Below are 18,847 nucleotides of genomic sequence, written 5' to 3'. Positions count from 1 at the left end.
CCATCATGAAGCAGGAATGGTGCAAGTTCTAGAATCAAAGCACACAGCCTTTAAATAAGAAACTCTAAACCATGATGGCAAAATGCTGTGCAAGATAAATGTTAGGTTCAAGGGTGTGTTTCCTGTTTGGCTGATTGCTGTTCACTGCTGGATTTTATTTGTCCCAGAAGGGCGTAGGGGTGCAGTTTAGTACTTTTCTTGGAAAAGAAAAGATTGTACCAGCAGAATCACTCATGCCTGCATGACAACAACGGTGTGGCTAATAGCTTATTTATGCGTTACTTTTCTGTGCTGTTACAGAGAAGCTCTCAGTTCAGATAGGCTTTTCACTAGCTATGCCGATCTTTCTTTCATGCACAGGCCTGTCTTAGTGCCTAGAAAATGTTTTGAGTTGGAGACTTTTCCCTCTTGTTCTTTGTACTTCCTTTCCTGAAATGGTGGGATTACAGAATTTACTCCTAACTTTGCAAGGGTCTAGCAGGCAGAATCTCCTCTGCCTCAGGCAAATGAGACTAACCACATTAATTTCAGCTCAAGTAAAGAATTCCTGTTCAGGGTGATTTGCAGAATGCCTTTGTTGGCTGAAGGACCTTTCAGCATGCAATGAAGTAATAGTTAGTAGGGGTAGATCTAGAAATTGGTAGTTATGAACAGCAGTTTTGTTAAAGATTATAGTGCTGTTTTGTACTCTTACAACAAGTTAATATAATGCACTGGGGGATTTTCTTTCATTTTTTCCCTTTTCCCACACAGAGTGTGTAGTGGCATGTCACAAGTTTGTTGAAGTTAATGCCCTGGGTTTAACAGTAGCTGCCCTCAGCAGCTATGATTCTGACATGAGAGCAGCTGCATACTTTGTCCTGGCTTCCTTTCGTTCTCACCTGGAAGGAGCTCGCTTTCGAGAGAAGAATCAGGTAAGACTGAGCTGAGTTGATAGTGAGACACTTTAGGTGATGGATACTAAAGGGAAAGTCACTGCTCACTGCTTTACTCATCCATCTACATGTGCATGGGGAGAGAGCTAAAAGAAGCTTTTTATCCTCTATTCCATTCTATCACTTCGTGTTTCCACCTGTTACAATCAATGGGCAGAAAAAGGGGGAAAATGTGCTTTTAAGATTCTTAGGAATTTTATTTGTAGAAATGTAAATCCTGATGGGGTTGCTATTTAATTTATGACCTGTGAAATGTCCTAGAAGTTTATTAATGTATTCATACTCTGTTGTTACATATGTTTGGGTGTGGTTCAAGCTTTTCTCCTCTGGGCTTCTGTGCTGCAGTTGCTGTATCTCTTGGATTCTGTGCAAAATGGAATTGAGCTGCCAAACCTCAGATTTACCTTCTCTTTGAGCCTTTACATTGCTCGTGTGGCACAGCAGATTCTGAAGCCAGGTACTGTAATCTACTGTGCATGTTGAGCTCCTGGGGTGGTGGGTCACTGACTGATACTGGAAGATGAGATAGCTGTGACACTGGCAGGAACCATGAAGTGTGGTCTCCTGTGTTTCAAAGACAAACCTCCAGTGCTTGTGTAGACTGCTGGGAATTACCGTTTCAATCTGTGTATAAATCCAGTCTGATCCATCAGGGAGTAAGCCACTAACTCCTCATAATATCGGGGTTGAGGTAGGTGGAGGACTGTGGGTGAGTGTGTCGGTGCCGTTCAGCAGATCAAGAGTAGGCTGACCTGAATGTCCTTTTGTCCTTAGACACTGAATCAACCTAAGTTGCCATTGCAAAGGAGTATTATGGCATCAGGGAGTAGTTTAGTTTGGAAGGGACCTTATGAGGTCTCTAGCTAAACCCTCTGCCTGAAGCAAGGTCAGCTGTGAGGGCAGACCACTTTGCACAGGGCTTTATCCTTGAAAGCCTCTGAGAATGGAGACTCTATAATCCCTCTGGGAAACTTGTTCCACTGCTGGTGAGGGACATCTTGTTGACACATCTGGTCTGTTGGTTAAAAATTACGATTGCCTAACGTGAAGTGTTAGGCTTGAAGTGTGGAGAGATTTGCCTCTCACTGTCATGCAGATTTTTGTTTTGTCAATGAACTAATAATGATTTTGCTGAAATCAGAGCCACAGTGAATATTTTCTCACCTGTTTTGTGCATACTCTGAATGAACTTTTCACTTTGGGGAAGAGGAGGGGCAGCCAGCAATATAATCAGTCATAGAGCAGAAGGTGTCCTTGACTGTAATTAATATACTGGTCTGACAGCTAGCTGATACACTGGAAAACACAGGTTCCATTTATTTTTGTGCATGGTTGTGTATTGTGAATGTTGTCCTCCTCCAGAATAACCATTGCTTCCCTTCACAGAGGACCACATGTATATAAAAGTAAACAGATTCCTTCTATCACACCAGTATTTGGACCTGAAGAAAGTACCAGGGTTTTTCCAGCTTTTCTACAGTTTTGATTTTGAGGTAATATAAGAACCTCATTTAAGGTATCCACTAGTTCTTCAGAAAATGATAGAAAAAAGGCATAGAAATGCAATTAAATCTCTTCTTCCATAGGTAATTAATTAGATGCATCTTTGTTTTATATTGGAATAAGAAGTACTGTTTCTGGGTTTCTTTGTTGTTTTCTTACTAGTAGCATCTAATGAAATAATAAGTTGTGCTGTACATGCTCTGTAAGCACAACCAAAATGTACTGCCCTGCCTAGCTTACTTTCATGTTTTGAGTTTAGATTATTAGTGTTGAGCTCAACTCAGGTATTTTAGAAACAGTAACTTTTAAAGTTCCATTATCAGTGCATATTTGTTCCCGATAGATGTTATTGATTACATTTGATAGGGATGAAAATTGAGAAGTCCATTAAAAACTGTTGAACAATGTTCTGGCACTCCCAGTTGTTTTGTGCTCTTATGTGCAGGCATTGTTTTGAAATGTCTGATGGTGGTACTTTGCTTTTGGCTTCTAGTCCAGTAAAGAACGTGAGTGGGTTCTCAGATTTCTTGGAGAAGGGCTGCGTGATAAATATTGCTACGAGCTTTATAACTACCAGAGGATTTTCCAGATCATTCTTTCTTTTTTCAGCAGTCCTCTGTGTGATGAGGGCTCCCAGGTAAGAATTTTTTTTTTTTAAAAACCAAGACCACAGAAAACCCAAACCCACAAATGCTTGCGCAAATATAAATCAGAAAGGAGCAGTTGATTCCTCCTTTGTCCTCCTGTTCCCTGTTGAATTTGTGTATGTGTGGAGTTTGTAATAATTGTTTATGTCTAAACCAGAATCCCCCAAAACTGGAACAGGTCCCTGCCATCATGGAAGCTCACTCAGTTTTATCAGCTGGTGGTCTGGCTCTGGTCATATTTCTGCTGCTTTGTGGAGCATACTGTGTTGCTCATACAGTCACCAGGGGCCTTTGCTTTTTCAAGCCTCCTTATTCCCTAACCAGCATGTTACCTGTACAGTGTTTTAGCAGGAAGAAAACTCACACGCCAGAAGCTCTCCTGTTCATTAGCATCCACACTGGGAATTTCAGTCTGTTGCATGTATCTCAATTAGTTATCAAAATCTTGGACAGAAAGAGAAGATTGTCTTGCTACTTTAAGATTTCTGTTTAAGAACAGCCTCTGTTGTGTATGAAGCCTTCAAAAGAGAATGTCTTTTCTTCCTTGTGGTTGCTAAGAACATGTGGCATTTGGCAATACATTTTAACTTTTAAGTTGATTAGATCCCAGATCCTAGTCTGGGATTATACCCAGGCTAATTATACCCTTCTGAAAGATTGCTAATAGTTAGATCCTGACTATATTCTAATTTTGTAAAATGTCAAATTATATTTTCTGTTTTAGAGTCATATTCTGGATATATTGCAAAATGCTGCCCATGTCACCAGAGCTGCCTATGAACTGATACAAGATCACAGCCTCCTCACCTGGATGGTGCATACCTTAGAAAACAGGTAACTGGGGAAATGCTGGTGAAATGGGAACAATTTTATTGTCCAAAGTAGAATAATTATGCAACTGAGTATGAAAACATGGGTGGCAGATACAGAGATGGCCTGTCAGAGGTTGTGACATTTTGCTCCTAGGACCATACTGGCAGGCCTTGTCAAACTCACATTTCTTGAAACAAAATTCAGATGCTTTCAGGTTGTTAGTAGGAGGGGTGAAGATACTTCCTTGCAAAACTTAGAAAACAAAATGGCACCCTGTTATAGCATATGGGATGCTTTCATTTCAAAACCCCACAATTCATATTGTGTTCTAGGACCTCCTACACAGTAATTGGCACAATTCAGTGTTGTCTTACAGCGCAAGTGGCCTGACCAAGTTCTGGGTACTGCTCACCTGTTGTGTACCTCTCTTTGGTACAGTTTGATACACTTGGAAGTGAAAAAGCCTGGATTTGGCCTCTGGCACCCAATAACTGTTTGATGATTGTACTTTTGAGAAGTATACTTTCTGCAGCCTCTGTGCAAGAATGGGATTGCTTCCCATGCTCCCACTCTGTCCTTAGACTAACAAATAAAATACAACTCCTGATACTGTGCTGTTTGCATTGCTGTCACTACTTAAAACTGTAGGAACACAAGGAACCAACCTGCCTTGAACAGAGTAGCTGCTCTAAAGAAATGGTGGCAGTGGTGGCAATGTAATAGAATATTTGGCAGAGCTGTGTAATGATGCAAGTCAGATGCAAGTCAGAGATCACTAGTCTCATGTGGAGGCCATGATACATCACTGTATCCTCAGCTGCAGCATGGCAAGAGAAGGGCAGTAACCAGGGCCTCTCTGTGGCTGGGGCTTCAAAGGGGTGCACTCTCATGCCCTGATGGGGGCTCTGGCAAAGAGGCACCTCTTGTAACTCACAGCTCCAAAAGCTCACTAGAGTATTGTCTCCTCTAGGTGATGGATGGTTCCTAATTAGAATCTGCTTTTTCTTTTTTTGTTTTTCAGGCTTCTGGAAAACAAGCTGTTAAATAAAATAATTTCTTTACTACGTACTCTGTGGCTAACAAACTTAGGAAGCAAGAAGAAAAGCAAGAATCAGTCCAAGGAGAACAGGAAGTTTCTTCCAGTTCAGATTGTGAATGAATTTCTCTATGTTTTGATCACATTAATTAAATATATTCGGTAAGTACTTTTATTTTCGTTTTAATCAATTTGCATTTCATTCTCTGTCCAATTTGTAATTTACTAAGGCCAGAAGAATTTCTTGATCTGTGGTAGTTTTAATGCTTCTTTCCCCTTTCATTTCAAAAGCTGAATAGTGAATTTTGATGAGAGTAGTGAATTTTGATGAGATCTCTTTGACATGAGGGTTTAGCTGCTTAAATATATGAGGAGTAAAATAACAAGTGGTGCACAGTTACTGTTAAGTTAGATATCATTAGTTACCAGCCATTTTTAAGCTGCCATGTTTTACCTTTGTGCTGCTGGATTACAGTCTGCAGTTAGCAATGTTGTTTCCTGCAAGGATCTTTCATACTCTCTGAAGGCTTAGACTTTCTGTGTCTGTACCATGCCTGCTAATTATACAAGGAGAGACCCTGCAAAGTTCTACACAGCAGTGTTAAAAAAGGGTCACAGCCTGGAGAAGCTATGTTTATTTCCTCAAAATGTTGAAAATTCACACAAAATAAAGAAGCCAAGGTAAAGCTCCAGACCTCTGACCTCATCCTTGTGTGCCAACTGCCTTTGATGTTTACAGGCAGGAGGGCAAAGACTATGTTTCATGGTCTGTTGTGCCAAACACTAATGGAGTGAAAAAGCAATGATTTAGTGGGAATGAAGGTAATTATTACTGGCATACTGAAGAAACAAAGCATGTCTAGTGTATAAATATCTGAGGGGTGGGTGTCAAGTAGAGGGGGCCAATTTCTTTCTGGTGGTGTGCAGTAATAAGGAACAAGGGGTACAAACTTAAAAATAGAAGGTTTCACCTTGACATGAGGAGAAGCTTCTTTACAGTGAGGGTGACGGAGCACTGGAACAGGCTGCCCAGAGAGGTTATGGAGTCTTCTTCTCTGGAGACTTTCAAAACCTCCCTGGATGCATTCCTGTGCAGACTGCCCTACGTGATGCTGCTTTGGCAGGGGAGCTGGGCTTGGTGATCTCTGGAGGTCCCTTCCAACGCCTATCATTCTGTGATTCTATGATTCTATGAACTGCAGTTAGGAAGAGACTGTGAAGAGAAGGCGCCTGTACCTATTGTATTTTATTAATTAACGTGCTTCAAATACCTAGCACTTTGGTCTTGTGTTTGTTTTTTTTTCTCATAGGACTAATTTGGGTGCAGCCACACTGACTCAGTTTTTCAGTACACTCAGTTCTGTGCTGGAATATCGAGCTACAGTTTTTGAGGCCTTCAAAGAGAAGAGCCGTTTCACTGTGAACAACAGCCTTCTCTCCAACAAAGAGATCCTGCTGCTGCTGCACAAGTGGAGCATCATTCAAAAAGACCTGCAACTGCAAGAGGATCTGCAGGCTCTTGCTCAGAAATATCAAATCAAAGATTTGCTTAGTAAGTACTAACGCATAACAGAAAAGTTATGTTGTGGAAGTTAATATGGTTGAGGTTGTTACATTGAAGTGAGGCAAAGGTCATAGGAAATAGCGTTAGCAAATTTTGTTGGACAATCTGATGTAGCTTGGGAGAGGAGGAGCAGAAATGGAAAGCCGTTTTTCAAGTCTTCATTGTAGTGATTTTTAATTTTAACATGATTCTGGAAGCTTTGGTGGAATACAGTTTATAAAAGGGAAAGAGCTCTAAAGTGAAACTTAGCTGCAGATCTACAGTCAGATTTTGAAAAACTTTCTTAAATGAACTTTTTAAAAAGTAGTGCTTGGAGGCTTTCTCCTCTCAAAGATTCAAACCATTCCAAGTGTGGATTGGGGAACTGAAAGTGAGATGGGAGTGAAAAGTCAGCAGTGAAACAAGCAAAAATGAAATAGCTGGTTTTGATTATTGTCATCAGAGTTGGAAGAAAGCAAAATACATTTGGACTTATATGACCTCTCTCTTTTTATCTCTGAGAATAAAATGTAGAAGGAGCTTTGTGGTGGGAGGTGTTAAACACAAACTTGCCCATACAGCAGCTGGTCTTGGTACATATTAAAACTTTTATAGGTTTCTTTAAAGGCTCTGTATCAGTTAAACTAATTATTGAAGTGTTTAAAGGGTACTATAAAAGCTTTAGGTTTTCTAAAGTTTTTTCCACACCCTTTTAGTCTTAGTTATTGTAGTGACAACTGTAACTTACTGTATATATGGTTTAAAAATATCTATTGGTCCAAGGGTCAGGAGCTTATAAAGCAGTTACAAAAAGGAATCCTTCTCTTACATTGTGTTTCTGAGGTTACGTTTCAAGAGTCATCTCGATCCCTCATAGTCTGGAGGGAAAAAGGCTGAAGTGCATTTACTTCATTTAAAGCTGCAAAGCGCAACATAATTGCAATTTGTGATGATTTTTCTCAGCAACTCCTCCAAAGCAGACTGCTGTAAAATGCTTTGTGGTATAGTGGTAGCAAAGGGCTGTTGGTCTTCAGGAGCTTTGCTGCTCCCAGTGTCACAGGCAGCATCTAGGAGAGGGCAGCTCTGCATCACAAAGTTCAGCTGCCTGTTTCTTCCTTTTGGAGTGTGGAAAATCCACATGCCTTTGGCTGGCAGCACCTGGCCAGAAGACACTCAGTGTGGATGCAGTTGTGCCAGAGGGATGCAGGCCTCGCTGCATCAGCCTGTGCCCTTCCAAAGTGGCATAGCTGTGGTTCTGTCTCCTTCCACAAGCAGGCCTCTGCTGCTCTTTTGCTGGCCCACAGGATGGTGGCTTGAATATTTCTCATGAGGTGGTGTGTAAATAATGTAGGCTTACTGGAAACACTGCGTTTTGTGGACCTCTGAAAACTGCCTTGGCTTTGCTGGGCTGTGGGCCAGGGCCCGGGTGGCATTATTGCTCACCTCAAAGTTTCAGATTTCAGAATTTCAGGGGAGATCCAATTCAGAAGAACATTTCAGCCTGTGAGTCACAGGGAGCAGCCTGTAGCAAATTTGCTCTGAATTGCATAGGCTCAATGAGGTTGCTAAATGAGAATAGAACTTACCCTTTCAGCAGCTGAAACAACGCCAGATGCCATCTTTCTTGCATAATTTTGTACCAAGAAAACCCTTTGGACTATCTGATGTTTGTTTTGGTTGTGGTTTTCTTCTTGCAGAAAATATTAAAGAAAAGAACAAATCTCAAGTGTCCTCTCGTGCATATCATCATCTTCGGAGAAAGAATGAGGCAGAAAGAGAAGACAACATTGCTGCAGACCTCGAAGTGTCTGAGCTGGAGAAATGCAGAGATCACCTGAATTCCATATGTACCTACTGGGAGCCTGTTTTCCCAATGATGCCTACCAAACATCAAGGGGAGCCCCTGCAATCTGCTGACCTTGCAGATGAAGCAGTCGGTCTTACCTGTGCATCCACACACATGGTAACTAAATGGATGGTAAGGTCCATGGTTGAGCACAGCCTCAATATGCAAAATGTTTCATTAACTCTACGGTGGCTACAGAATTCCATCTTGCCACATGCAGAGGCAGTGCAGGAGATACTCAAGGATGTGATGCTGAGAAACAACATCTTCAAGTTTTACACCCAGATCTGTGAGGCCAGCAGTAGGACAGCTGGACTCATTCAAGAGCTCTGTTTGTTCAGTTCAATCATGCTTCATCTAATGGATGCTCAGGGCCTGACCAGCAACAGCTTTCATGGACTTGTGAAAACATTGTGCCTGTCAGCAATGACAGAAGAGAATGCAAACAAGAAAGGTAACTCGTCTTTTCACTCACATTACAAGGTGTTAATGGTAGAAAGCAGATGGTTCTGTGTTTGTGTTTTTTAATTCATCAAAACAGTCTGAAGTTTGCCCATGTCTGTTGGTGCTCATAACTTCAGAAAGTAAAAGCTGTGTCTTCAGTGTGATGGGCACAGGGGTTAGTAGCATAGAATAGGATCACATTGTAGGGGTTTCTGATAGTACAACAGTCATACTGCCTCAAAGAAACTTTGCTTTCTGGGATTAAAAGGGAGTTCAGAGAGAGATAATTCCAAGGGGAAAAATAGTCTGCAACAAATGAGTCCACATGGGTATGGGCTCTGATCGATACGTTGTTCAGTGTTACCACTTGAAAACAAGAGCCACAGGACAGATTTGAAGTGCTCAGAAGGCTGAGTTAACAAGAAACCATTTTCTTTCTTTAGTGTGATGAGAACCATTGGCTTTACATGGGCCAAAACCCCACAGATTTTCCATCAAGGAAAACAGTTAGGAAGCTATTTTAGAAGATAGATCTGGAAGTAAAGTGGTTTGATTTTGTATTACTATGTGGAAATAGAAGAACATCTCTTCTGATTTTTCTCTAATTTTTCTTCCACAGCTGTTTGTGTGTTCCTGACTTCTGTTTACATTGGGAACATATGGCTTGGAGCACAGGAGCCAGATATGTTAATAACCCATGTCAAATTGATCTGCAGCAGTACAGATAATAAATTAAACGATGATGACTTGGAAACTCATCAACAAAGAGAAGAAATGATTATGCCTCTTTGCAAACCGCTTTACTTGGCTACATTGGGGCATTAATTCAATGAACTGACACTTAATCTTTAATGTTATGTGCTCTGCCACCGTTGCTTTGAGCTATGGAACCCTCCTGAACTGTTCTCCATACAAATTTAACTTGTTTTGTCATAACGATCAATGTTTTATTACTGCGTGCAAACTCACAGGGGGAAAATTGTGTTCATCATCTCTCGGTGGAACATTAAAGCTATCATTTCCCTTTTCTCAAACAGTATGGGACACAGTGTTATTTATATCATTTTTATTACAGGCATTTTTAACTTCATGAAGAACCAAAAGGACTGATTTAGCGCATCGCCTCTGGACTGTAGTGACTATGTAGTTAAAAATCCCTCCTCTCCCCAATACAAGATGGGGAATCAAGACTGGGACTTTGCCACAATGTGGCATAAGGGCAAAAACCAAGTAGTCAGAGGTTTAGCCACCATGATTTATACTATTTCTTGAAGGACTGAGTTCCTTTCATGATACATGATACTAAAACCAGTATGAATAGAAGACCTAACACTGGGAACAGTGGATTCTGCTTGTTATAAAGTTAAAAGGCTTTTGAAAGCATTTATATTGGGGCTTGTCTGGTTTTATTCCCTTTTCTGTTTGGTTTGGGTTTTTTTCATTATAAAAAGCCCTGACCATCACTGCTCTTTGGGCTCACAACAAAGGCCCATCTTGTTTCCACTCTGAAAAGATGAGAGATGGAACTAAAACCCAAATGACATGCTGCTGGTTGATAATGCATGGTTTTTACTGGAAATTCTCTGTGAAATCTGATAAATATTTCTTGAGTGTAGCCTCAGGGGCAGTTTAATGTACCATGCCAAATATGCAAACAAGCAGAGCCTGAATTTGAGCCTTTGAAATGTAAACCAGGATTTATTAAGTTGATTGAATCATGAATATGTGCTGTGCTTAGGTACTTTGTACAAATTCTGTACAGGGAGAAAACCCAAAATGCACACTCCTTGTGATGTTTATTTAATTTGTTTGTTTTTTAAATAAAACATGAGATGCAAATAAGAAGGATTGCTTCTACATATAAATATTCTTGTCTTAAAGAAGCCATAATATCTATATCAAGAATTCATTTAAAAATAACAAATACCTCTTGAAAAAGCTGCAAATCCATTGAACAGTAACTTTTGTGTGATACAAATACAGGGTCTGACATCAGGAAATCTTTGCAATGAAAAAAGGCCATGTCTTTTACTTAAATGAAAAAAAAAAGAAAAAGCAGTCAAAATGAAACCAAAGGAGTTCCAAAACAAAATATGCATTTCTATCTCATCTAAATGGAAAATACTCATGACATAGGGAAGATTTTTGTTTCAGCTGTCATGAGGGACTGAGCACATCTAAGAGTGGTTTATGGTATGATTTGCTCAAGAGAATTAAGGAAACTAGGTAACACCAGCTAACCTGAGGACAGTAATGCAGAAGCATGTTTGACTTGTCCAAATCTATCTGAAATGGCAATAAATTATATTTCCCAAGTTGAGTCTGTTCTGCCCATGTTGGTAACTGGTGAGCAATCTCCCCATCTTAATCCTGACCCATGACATTTTTCAGCCCATTTTCCTCTCTGTCCTGCTGCAGGGACGTGAGGGAGCAGCTAGGTAGGCATCTGACAGCTATACAAGGCCAACACACCACGATATGTAATGTGATATAGTGCAGCTCTGTCCTGTCCCATAAAAAGGTAGCAAACCCCAAATCCTAAATGCCACAACCCAGTTGCATGTTCTCCAAGGTGCAAGCCCAGAGTGGTTTTGGGTACGCACTTGCATGCCTTGCAATAGCCTTCCATGTGTCCTTTGACCGTGTTTGCTTAAAAAATGAATTGTGTAACCATGGTACCTGCAGGAGCAGAATTCACATATTGAACCTCATGCATTTGGAAGAGTGATTCTTGAGTGAGATCTGATTCTAGCTCCTGAAGCGTGCTAAATTACTTATGCTATTTGCACACCTTGGAACGTCTCCCTGTGGATAGAAGTACAGATTTCTGAACGCAATTTTGTCACTGCTGAAAGAAGGAGGATAGCTTTCAAGCTTGTTGTGGGCTTTAGTTAATGAGATGCATGATGCTATAGAAGTGGGAAATTAGTATCAGGAGACCGTGATTACAATCAAGGCTAGTCATGTATGTTGGTGTGCTTTCCTTAGGGTAACACATCTAAATCCTAACCAATTGCACATGAATCCACCTGATATATTCAGACTGAAATGATGATTGTCTGATGGCCTTCAGTAGTCAGAAAGGCCCAGCAGTCAGTACTTTCTCCTTAGCTTGTAATGTTTAGTTATCTCCAACACTGCTATTAGCACAATAAATACCCAAGGTTGGAGGAGAAGATTTTTCATACAGTTTTTTTTCTTTTTTAATGGTGGTTCTGGAGAGAGGAAAAAAAATGAATGCAAATAACTGACAATTTAAAGCTACTAGCCTGTTCATGTAAAAGATACATAGCTCATGTGCTTATCTCTCACCACCTCTGAACTTCAGTATATTTTAACAATTTAGCCATTAAAAGATTATTATGAACTCCTCCTGGAAATAATAGTCAAGTATAGTTAAAAGCCATAGATGCTTAGTAGTTGAATGATTTGTGTTTGTGAACTGCTGCCAGCATATTTAAAATGCCCAATAAATTATATAGGTGGAGAGATTATTTTAAGAAATTAATCTTCATTAAAATAAATTGTGGAGAGCATTGAAGTGGAAAACTTGCTCAGACATGGGCCTACATTGTAAAACAAGGGAGTTTCTGCAATTTGACACAAATTGCTCACTTTGATGTCACTGTGATGAGAACCATGTGGATGAACCTCCAGAGCATTCTGCGGTGGGCCCAATGGCCTGGGCTGCCCTCACAGAAGTTACACCCAGGACTGGCCTTTTACTCAAAATTCACAAAACCTCAGTGAAGTCAACAGCCCAGAAAACCATTTTGCTTCCTGTTGTACCTGGTGTATGGAACAGGTACAATTTGAGTTGCAGGTGAGGGTCCTCAGGAGTTGCTAGGGACTCAGCGATACACTTCCAGGTGCCAGTGCTCAGACCAGGACATCTGGCACATGAGCAGGAGAGGACTTCACATAGCACAAAGTAACAGGGCAGCACGATGTGACTTTTGTGTGGGTAGTGGTTTGGGTCCACATAAGTCAACTATGTCTTTGTACCAGCACCACTGAGCTGATTTTGGTTATGCTTTCTTGACTGGTGGGTGCTGCTTTTCAACCATCCATGAAAGCTGCAGACCACACAGGAGTTAATGGAGTACTCTGAAGGAATGGGAAATAAAGTGCTCCCAGTGGAGAGCAAAGCACTGGAAGGGCCTTGAAATAGGTATGTATAGAAATGTCATAGAGGAAATGCATTTCTGCCTCCCCCACTGCCTTCCTCCTAAGTTTGGTGCTGTAAGATAGGCTTGCATTTTGCATATTATTTATTACCATTTATATACTTCATATGGTGTGCCTTCCATTTCCAGGCAATTTGAAAGGTGGGGGGGGGGGAAATAATCTCAGGGGTTGTGTAGTGTGAGGCATGTTCCAGTTCAACTAATGAAAGAACATCAGTTGTTACAAATGGGAGTGTCCAGTTCTTTCAGAAATCCCTCTGGAATCCATTTGTAAAGAAGAGGTTCTTGAAAAGCAGTGATATGACTCTGTCATGAGTCACAGAAGAGGATACTGGAGCAGATTGTGCTGGCAGGTGGTGAAGAACTGTTGCAGGAGACATGTTCTAGCTTAGGGTAGATGGATGTGTCAAGTATGATTGAAGTGCAGTTGCTTCACCCTTGAGGAGGACAATGGCTCTAGATGGTCAAGTTCTCTTCAGACTGTCTTTGATGGTACCGTGTGACTGCAGTGGGGTTAAAGGTAACTCCCAATTTGCAGCAGGAGAGCTGGTGCCAACAAGGAAGTTGATTTGTGTTTCCTGTGAGAACTGCCTCAGCTTCAGCAAAAGGTAAGGGTATCTGAGGAGAGAGGAAGGTCCTTGTTGACTTGAGTTGACTCATGGAAATGTTTGGTTCTCTGATATATTGCTCTCCATGTTGCACCTTCAGTTCCTGCAGCCTTTCTTTGTTTTCTCCATCTGCCCATGACTCAGTCTAACTCAACAGACTTTATGCCTTGACAAGTTTCCAAGCCCAGCACTAGTAGTAGTCAGTTTGCTCAAAAAGCAAACTGCAGAAGTGTTTATCTCAGATTAAAAAAAAATCTGAGGATTAAAAAAAAAAACCCACAATACAAACATATGCCTGGTGGTTTGGTCTGTCTCGAGTGTTTCAGGATTTTTTAACACAGCCCAACCCACCCACTCTCTGGTAACATCATAGCCTACACTCCCTGTACACAGCAGAAGGCAGCTCTGGCAGTACTTCATTTGCTGCCTGCTTGGGGACATGGAATTTCTAAGCTTCTCCTCAAGTTTCAAGTGAATTTTGTGTTGTCCTTAGCCCAGCAATTAGCTGTGCAGTCTTACACCTGTTCCAGCCCTCCCTGCCTTCCTCAGCTCAACTCTCCAGTCCCAGCATTGTGCTTGCTGGAGTTCTCACCCTCAAATGGACCTTCACCTTGTTCTGCCTGAGTTTGGTGGAGCTCCAAAGGTGAGAAGAGGTGGAAAGAGCAGAGGCCACAGAAGGGGGCAGGAGTGCAAGCGGCCCTTCCAGCTGAGCTTAACCTACTCTTGATCTCAGTGAAAAGCTGCTGTGACCCTCAGAGGGCTGTAGCTTCTGTTAAACTGTTTGTCAGTCCCAGCTGAAAGCAGGCAACTCATGCAGAAACTCAAGAGGCAAACTCATGCTGGGTTTGCCAGTATTTTCCTTGGATATAAGCATGGTAAATGCACTTACTTTTTTCCTGATGCCTAGTAACTGGCAGAAACAATTTCAAGATTGCATAATATCAACAAATTATTTTCTATCTACCATTTCCAAATGGAACCAAAAGTAATAGGTTATTGGTAGAAAAACTATTTCCTTGCAGTAGATAAAGCTAATGTCTTTATTTAATAAGACACTGGCTTGAGATAATTAGTGCTGCCATTAGCTTTTTAAAGGCTGTTCTGGGTAAACAGTGTTTTAATAAATTTTAAGTAACTCATTTTTTTTTCTCAAGGAAAAAGTAAATAAAAAAGGATATAGAGTCACAGAATTGTTAGGGTTGGAAGGGACCTCAAGGATCATCTAGTTCCAACCCCCCTGCCACGGGCAGGGACACCTCACATTAGATCAGGTTGCTCACAGCCACATCCAGCCTGGCCTTAAAAACCTCCAGGGATGGGGCTTCTACCACCTCCCTGGGCAACCTGTTCCAGTGTGTCACCACCCTCATGGGGAAGAACTACTTCCTAACATTCAATCTGAATCTACCACTTTTCTAGTTTTGTTCCATTCCCCCTAATCCTATCATTACCTGACACCCTAAAAAGTCCCTCCCCAGCTTTCTTGTAGGTCCCCTTCAGATACTGGAAGGTCACAATAAGGTCTCCTCAGAGCCTTCTCTTCTCCAGACTGAACAGCCCCAACTCTCTCAGTCTGTCCTCATAGGAGAGGTGCTCCAGCCCTCTGATTATCCTGGTGACCCTTCTCTGGACACCTTCCAGCATGTCCAGATCCTTCCTGTAATAGGGGCTCCAGAACTGGATGCAGTACTCCAGGTGGGATCTCACCAGAGTGGAGTAGACAGGGAGAATCACCTCCCTTGACCTGCTGGCCACACTTCTCTTGATGCAGCCCAGGATGTGATTTGCTTTCTGGGCTGCAAGTGCACACTGGTGGCTCGTGTTGAGCTTCTCATCCACCCCCAAATTCTTTCCTTCAGGGCTGCTCTCAAGCCAATCACTGCCCAGCCTGTATTGGTGCTTGGGATAGCCCCAACCCAGATACAGGACCTTGCATTTGGTCTTGTTGAACCTCATGAGGCTGGCTTGTTATTCTACCCTTGAGGGAAATGCTGAGCTTTAAATAAGTGAAGCAAGTTGTAACCCATGTAAAAAGCAAAGTTTTATTGGTGATGGTACACTTGACATTGTTGCTCATTTTTTCATACAATGACCAAGTGAAGGTGTTACTAAGATACAGCTGGTGAGTGTGGCCTGAGGACAGAGCCAGAAAGAGATGACTTGTGTCCTTCCTCATATATAACCATACTGGTTATGCTGCCTGTTCAGTGACATCAGCGAGGTGCTTGCTTTTACAGCAAGACAACTCAGTGAAAACTCATGCTGCACCCCAGAGGATAACAGGACTCAGTGTGCATTCAGGTGAGGAAGGCAGAACTCTTTACAGGACCCAGGGTGTAACTGCCAAAGGAGTAAATTGCTCTTAGCCAAATGGGTCTCAATGAGAACCACTCAACCAGCAGCACACCATGTAACTGGGAGAAGAGTTTCAGTCTGAATCCCCACTTTAAAAAAAAAGGGATAAATTTTACAGTCATCAGGATCTAAATTGTTGATCATGCAACTCCAGCAATGTTGCTCACATGTGGCTGTTAGGAATTCCTTTAATGCATCCAGGATTTTTCAGGTTTGTCCTTTGTTGAAAGGCATTTTTCTTCTCCTGAACTGACTCAGGTATGTGGTAGCAGTGCTTAATAGGCAGTCACAGCACTGAGCTTTTCTCTGCAGTGAGCAGAACTGTACTGCTGGTTTTGCTCAATGTGTTCCAGTGTTAACTCAGGCTCAGATGCTTCCAGGAGTGTCAGTTTCATCCAAAAGGGAGGTAGGTGTTTCAGAAGCAGCCACAACTGAGTATGAGCTACTGATATCCCTGCAGTGAGGCTGCTCACCACTGGAACTGCTTTCTTCTGTCTGCTTCCCTACAATCACTTGTCTGTAATGTGTGGAGAGAAAGGAAAAAAAAAATCAGAAGAAGAGCACAGTTATGAGGGAGATCTGTCCGGAAGACAGCAGCAGTTTCATAAGGAAGTGCATTACCAAAGTTCTTAAAAATATAGAAGATGGTTCTTCTAATACAAAAGACATTGAATCTAGCATGAGAGATGCTTTTGGACTTCAGATCTCTTTACCTAGCATGAGACTGACTCATCCTTGCCTGGAAGTGGAGAATGACCAACGGCAAAAATGTAAGCTGTGACTGATCTGTGGTGACTCCTCCTTTCCCTCTCAAGAGGGGAACTTCAGTCCAGCCCTCAAGCTTGATTCTTTAGCTAGATTTTTAAAGAGGAAACTCGAGACATTGCTGTGACTTTCTCTGTACCAAGGGTGAAGAGAACTGTCATGGCTGCTCTTGGGAAAAAGAAGAAGGTAAAGAGCTTCACGTGACTGTGAATAGGTGTCACTGGGAACAAGAAGCATGTGTAATATTTGAGAGACATTTCCTGACACGGGGGCTGGGAAAAGACACAACAGAGCCCTATGGCCTGGTGGGGATGTGAACAAAAAAATGGGACTGACCTAAAAAGAAGTGGGTAAGACTAGAGTAGCAGTTAATTTCCAGTGTATAAATAATAACAGTACAAAGACGAATGGTTCTGCCAGAAAAACAAATTAGTGATGAGGTGGAGAGGGCAGTGATTTGAGAACAGCAGAGCACACCCTTCCTCCTCCCTGAGCTCTCTTCCCAGTAGTCTCCCAAACTTGACCCCTGAAAAATAAATAGCAGGTGAGTCCTAGACTAGAACCAGGAAGTTCCATTCCATATGGCTGAACACGAGATCCCAACTACTACTATATCCTTTGGGCTTCAAAGGTGGGGAGGAAAATGACATTGGGAAGAAAAATGTAGCCCAAAAATAAGAATGAAAAGTCTCATTAATGTTCTGGAGCCATTGTTTCAGAGCTGAGGAAGAAGACATCATTGGCTAAAAGCCAGGGTTTCAGTGTCTAGACAAACTTAACAACCAAGACCTATAAAACAAGATAAAGCAAATGGGATGAAGTGGAAAATCATTATTTTCAGTAATTTGGAGGAAGGGAAGTACAACCTTTGTAACTTCCAATTTATATTGACTAACTCTTAATGGAAGCTTACAATATCCACGCCTGACAAGATTAACACAACAGGGATTTGCTTACTGGTAATTCAAAAAACCAAGATCCAGAAGTCTCAGCAACAGGCCCACCACAGGTGATCAGATTTGGGGTTTTATTTGCTATGGTGCAGGTATATTCAAGACATCTCTCTTCTTGCTGTTTGACAGAAGCAGGACAAAAATTCTCTTACCAAACCAGGATGTTTTCTTTCCAATCCGTTAAGTAACTCCCTATCATCAGCTAGCTATCCATATTTTAAAATCAGCTAGAGAACTTGCAACCCAGAGATCTGGAAACCATCTGAGGAGAACTCTGACCATCCCTTGCTAATCATTAACCATCCCTGGAAGAGCAGGTAAGTTTGAGGAGGCTGGAAGAGCTCTAGTGTCACAGCACTTAAAGAGGGTGTACTGGTCAAGCTAGGTCACTATAAGGAGGTGCAACTGACCTCAGCCCTGGGCAAAACCCCTAATATTAAAGCCAAGATACAACTGAAAAAGCATTTCAAAGGACAGGAAAAAAATAATTCCAGACAGTATGGTTTTATAGAAAGACATCTATGGTGAAAAATAAATGATGTCATTTTTTCAGAGGAACACAATTTGGAGGATAAAGATAGCTACATATATGTAGTTAAACTGTAGTAAGGTGCTTGACTTGGTATTCCATACTGCCTTCTTTAAAAATAACTATATACAGGCCCCATTAAAGAGGTGCTGTGTTAATTAGGCTTCTCAGACAGCATCTGGAAAATGATACTATTTCTACCAGGGCTCCATAAGCACCTGATCCTGTTCATCAATTTCAACAGTGACCTGGAAGTAAATGTGAAGTCACTCCAAATGGAAGCTGCAGATAGAGTTATAGAAGGAGGAACAGTCATATAGCACAGACTGCATAAATTAACCTATTCAAACAGTATTAATATACTAAATTTAAAGCCTCAAGCCTGTCAATAATATTTTTCATAGAGAACTGCAGATTTTTCATAAACTGTTCTCCCTAAAGACAGTGAATCGCTGCATACAAAAAAGCTTGAGATATTAACGGATTGAGATGTTCATGGATTTCTGGGAACAGATATGATTTCTGAAAGCCTGGAGTAGGTGATACTGATTCCACAATTTCATATATTTATCACACTGTCTATCCACAGTGATCACTTTTTGGCACTCTTCATTAATGAGCAGTTTTTAAACACAATGCATATTTGGCCATAATGTTATTGAAGAAGTTTACCAGTTGATCAG

At 41.4% G+C, this 18,847-nt stretch overlaps 1 protein-coding gene across 1 annotated transcript in view; it reads left to right on the top strand.

The window, feature by feature from the left end:
• The window catches only part of URB1 (URB1 ribosome biogenesis homolog), a 55,148-nt gene extending 45,537 nt beyond the window's left edge, over window positions 1-9,611 (top strand). The window contains exons 31-39 of the mRNA XM_054391607.1: window positions 754-914; window positions 1,281-1,392; window positions 2,322-2,428; window positions 2,932-3,075; window positions 3,810-3,919; window positions 4,920-5,096; window positions 6,245-6,486; window positions 8,175-8,777; window positions 9,387-9,611. Coding sequence (XP_054247582.1) covers window positions 754-914; window positions 1,281-1,392; window positions 2,322-2,428; window positions 2,932-3,075; window positions 3,810-3,919; window positions 4,920-5,096; window positions 6,245-6,486; window positions 8,175-8,777; window positions 9,387-9,592 — 1,862 coding nt within the window. The 3' untranslated portion in view covers window positions 9,593-9,611. The remainder of the gene's footprint in view (window positions 1-753; window positions 915-1,280; window positions 1,393-2,321; window positions 2,429-2,931; window positions 3,076-3,809; window positions 3,920-4,919; window positions 5,097-6,244; window positions 6,487-8,174; window positions 8,778-9,386) is intronic.
• The last annotated feature ends 9,236 nt before the right edge of the window (window positions 9,612-18,847 follow it).

Source organism: Indicator indicator, chromosome 1, assembly GCF_027791375.1.
Source record: "Indicator indicator isolate 239-I01 chromosome 1, UM_Iind_1.1, whole genome shotgun sequence".
NCBI classification, from domain to species: domain Eukaryota; kingdom Metazoa; phylum Chordata; class Aves; order Piciformes; family Indicatoridae; genus Indicator; species Indicator indicator.
Note: the sequence above shows the minus strand (reverse complement) of the source record. Positions and strands in the feature narration are given on the sequence as shown.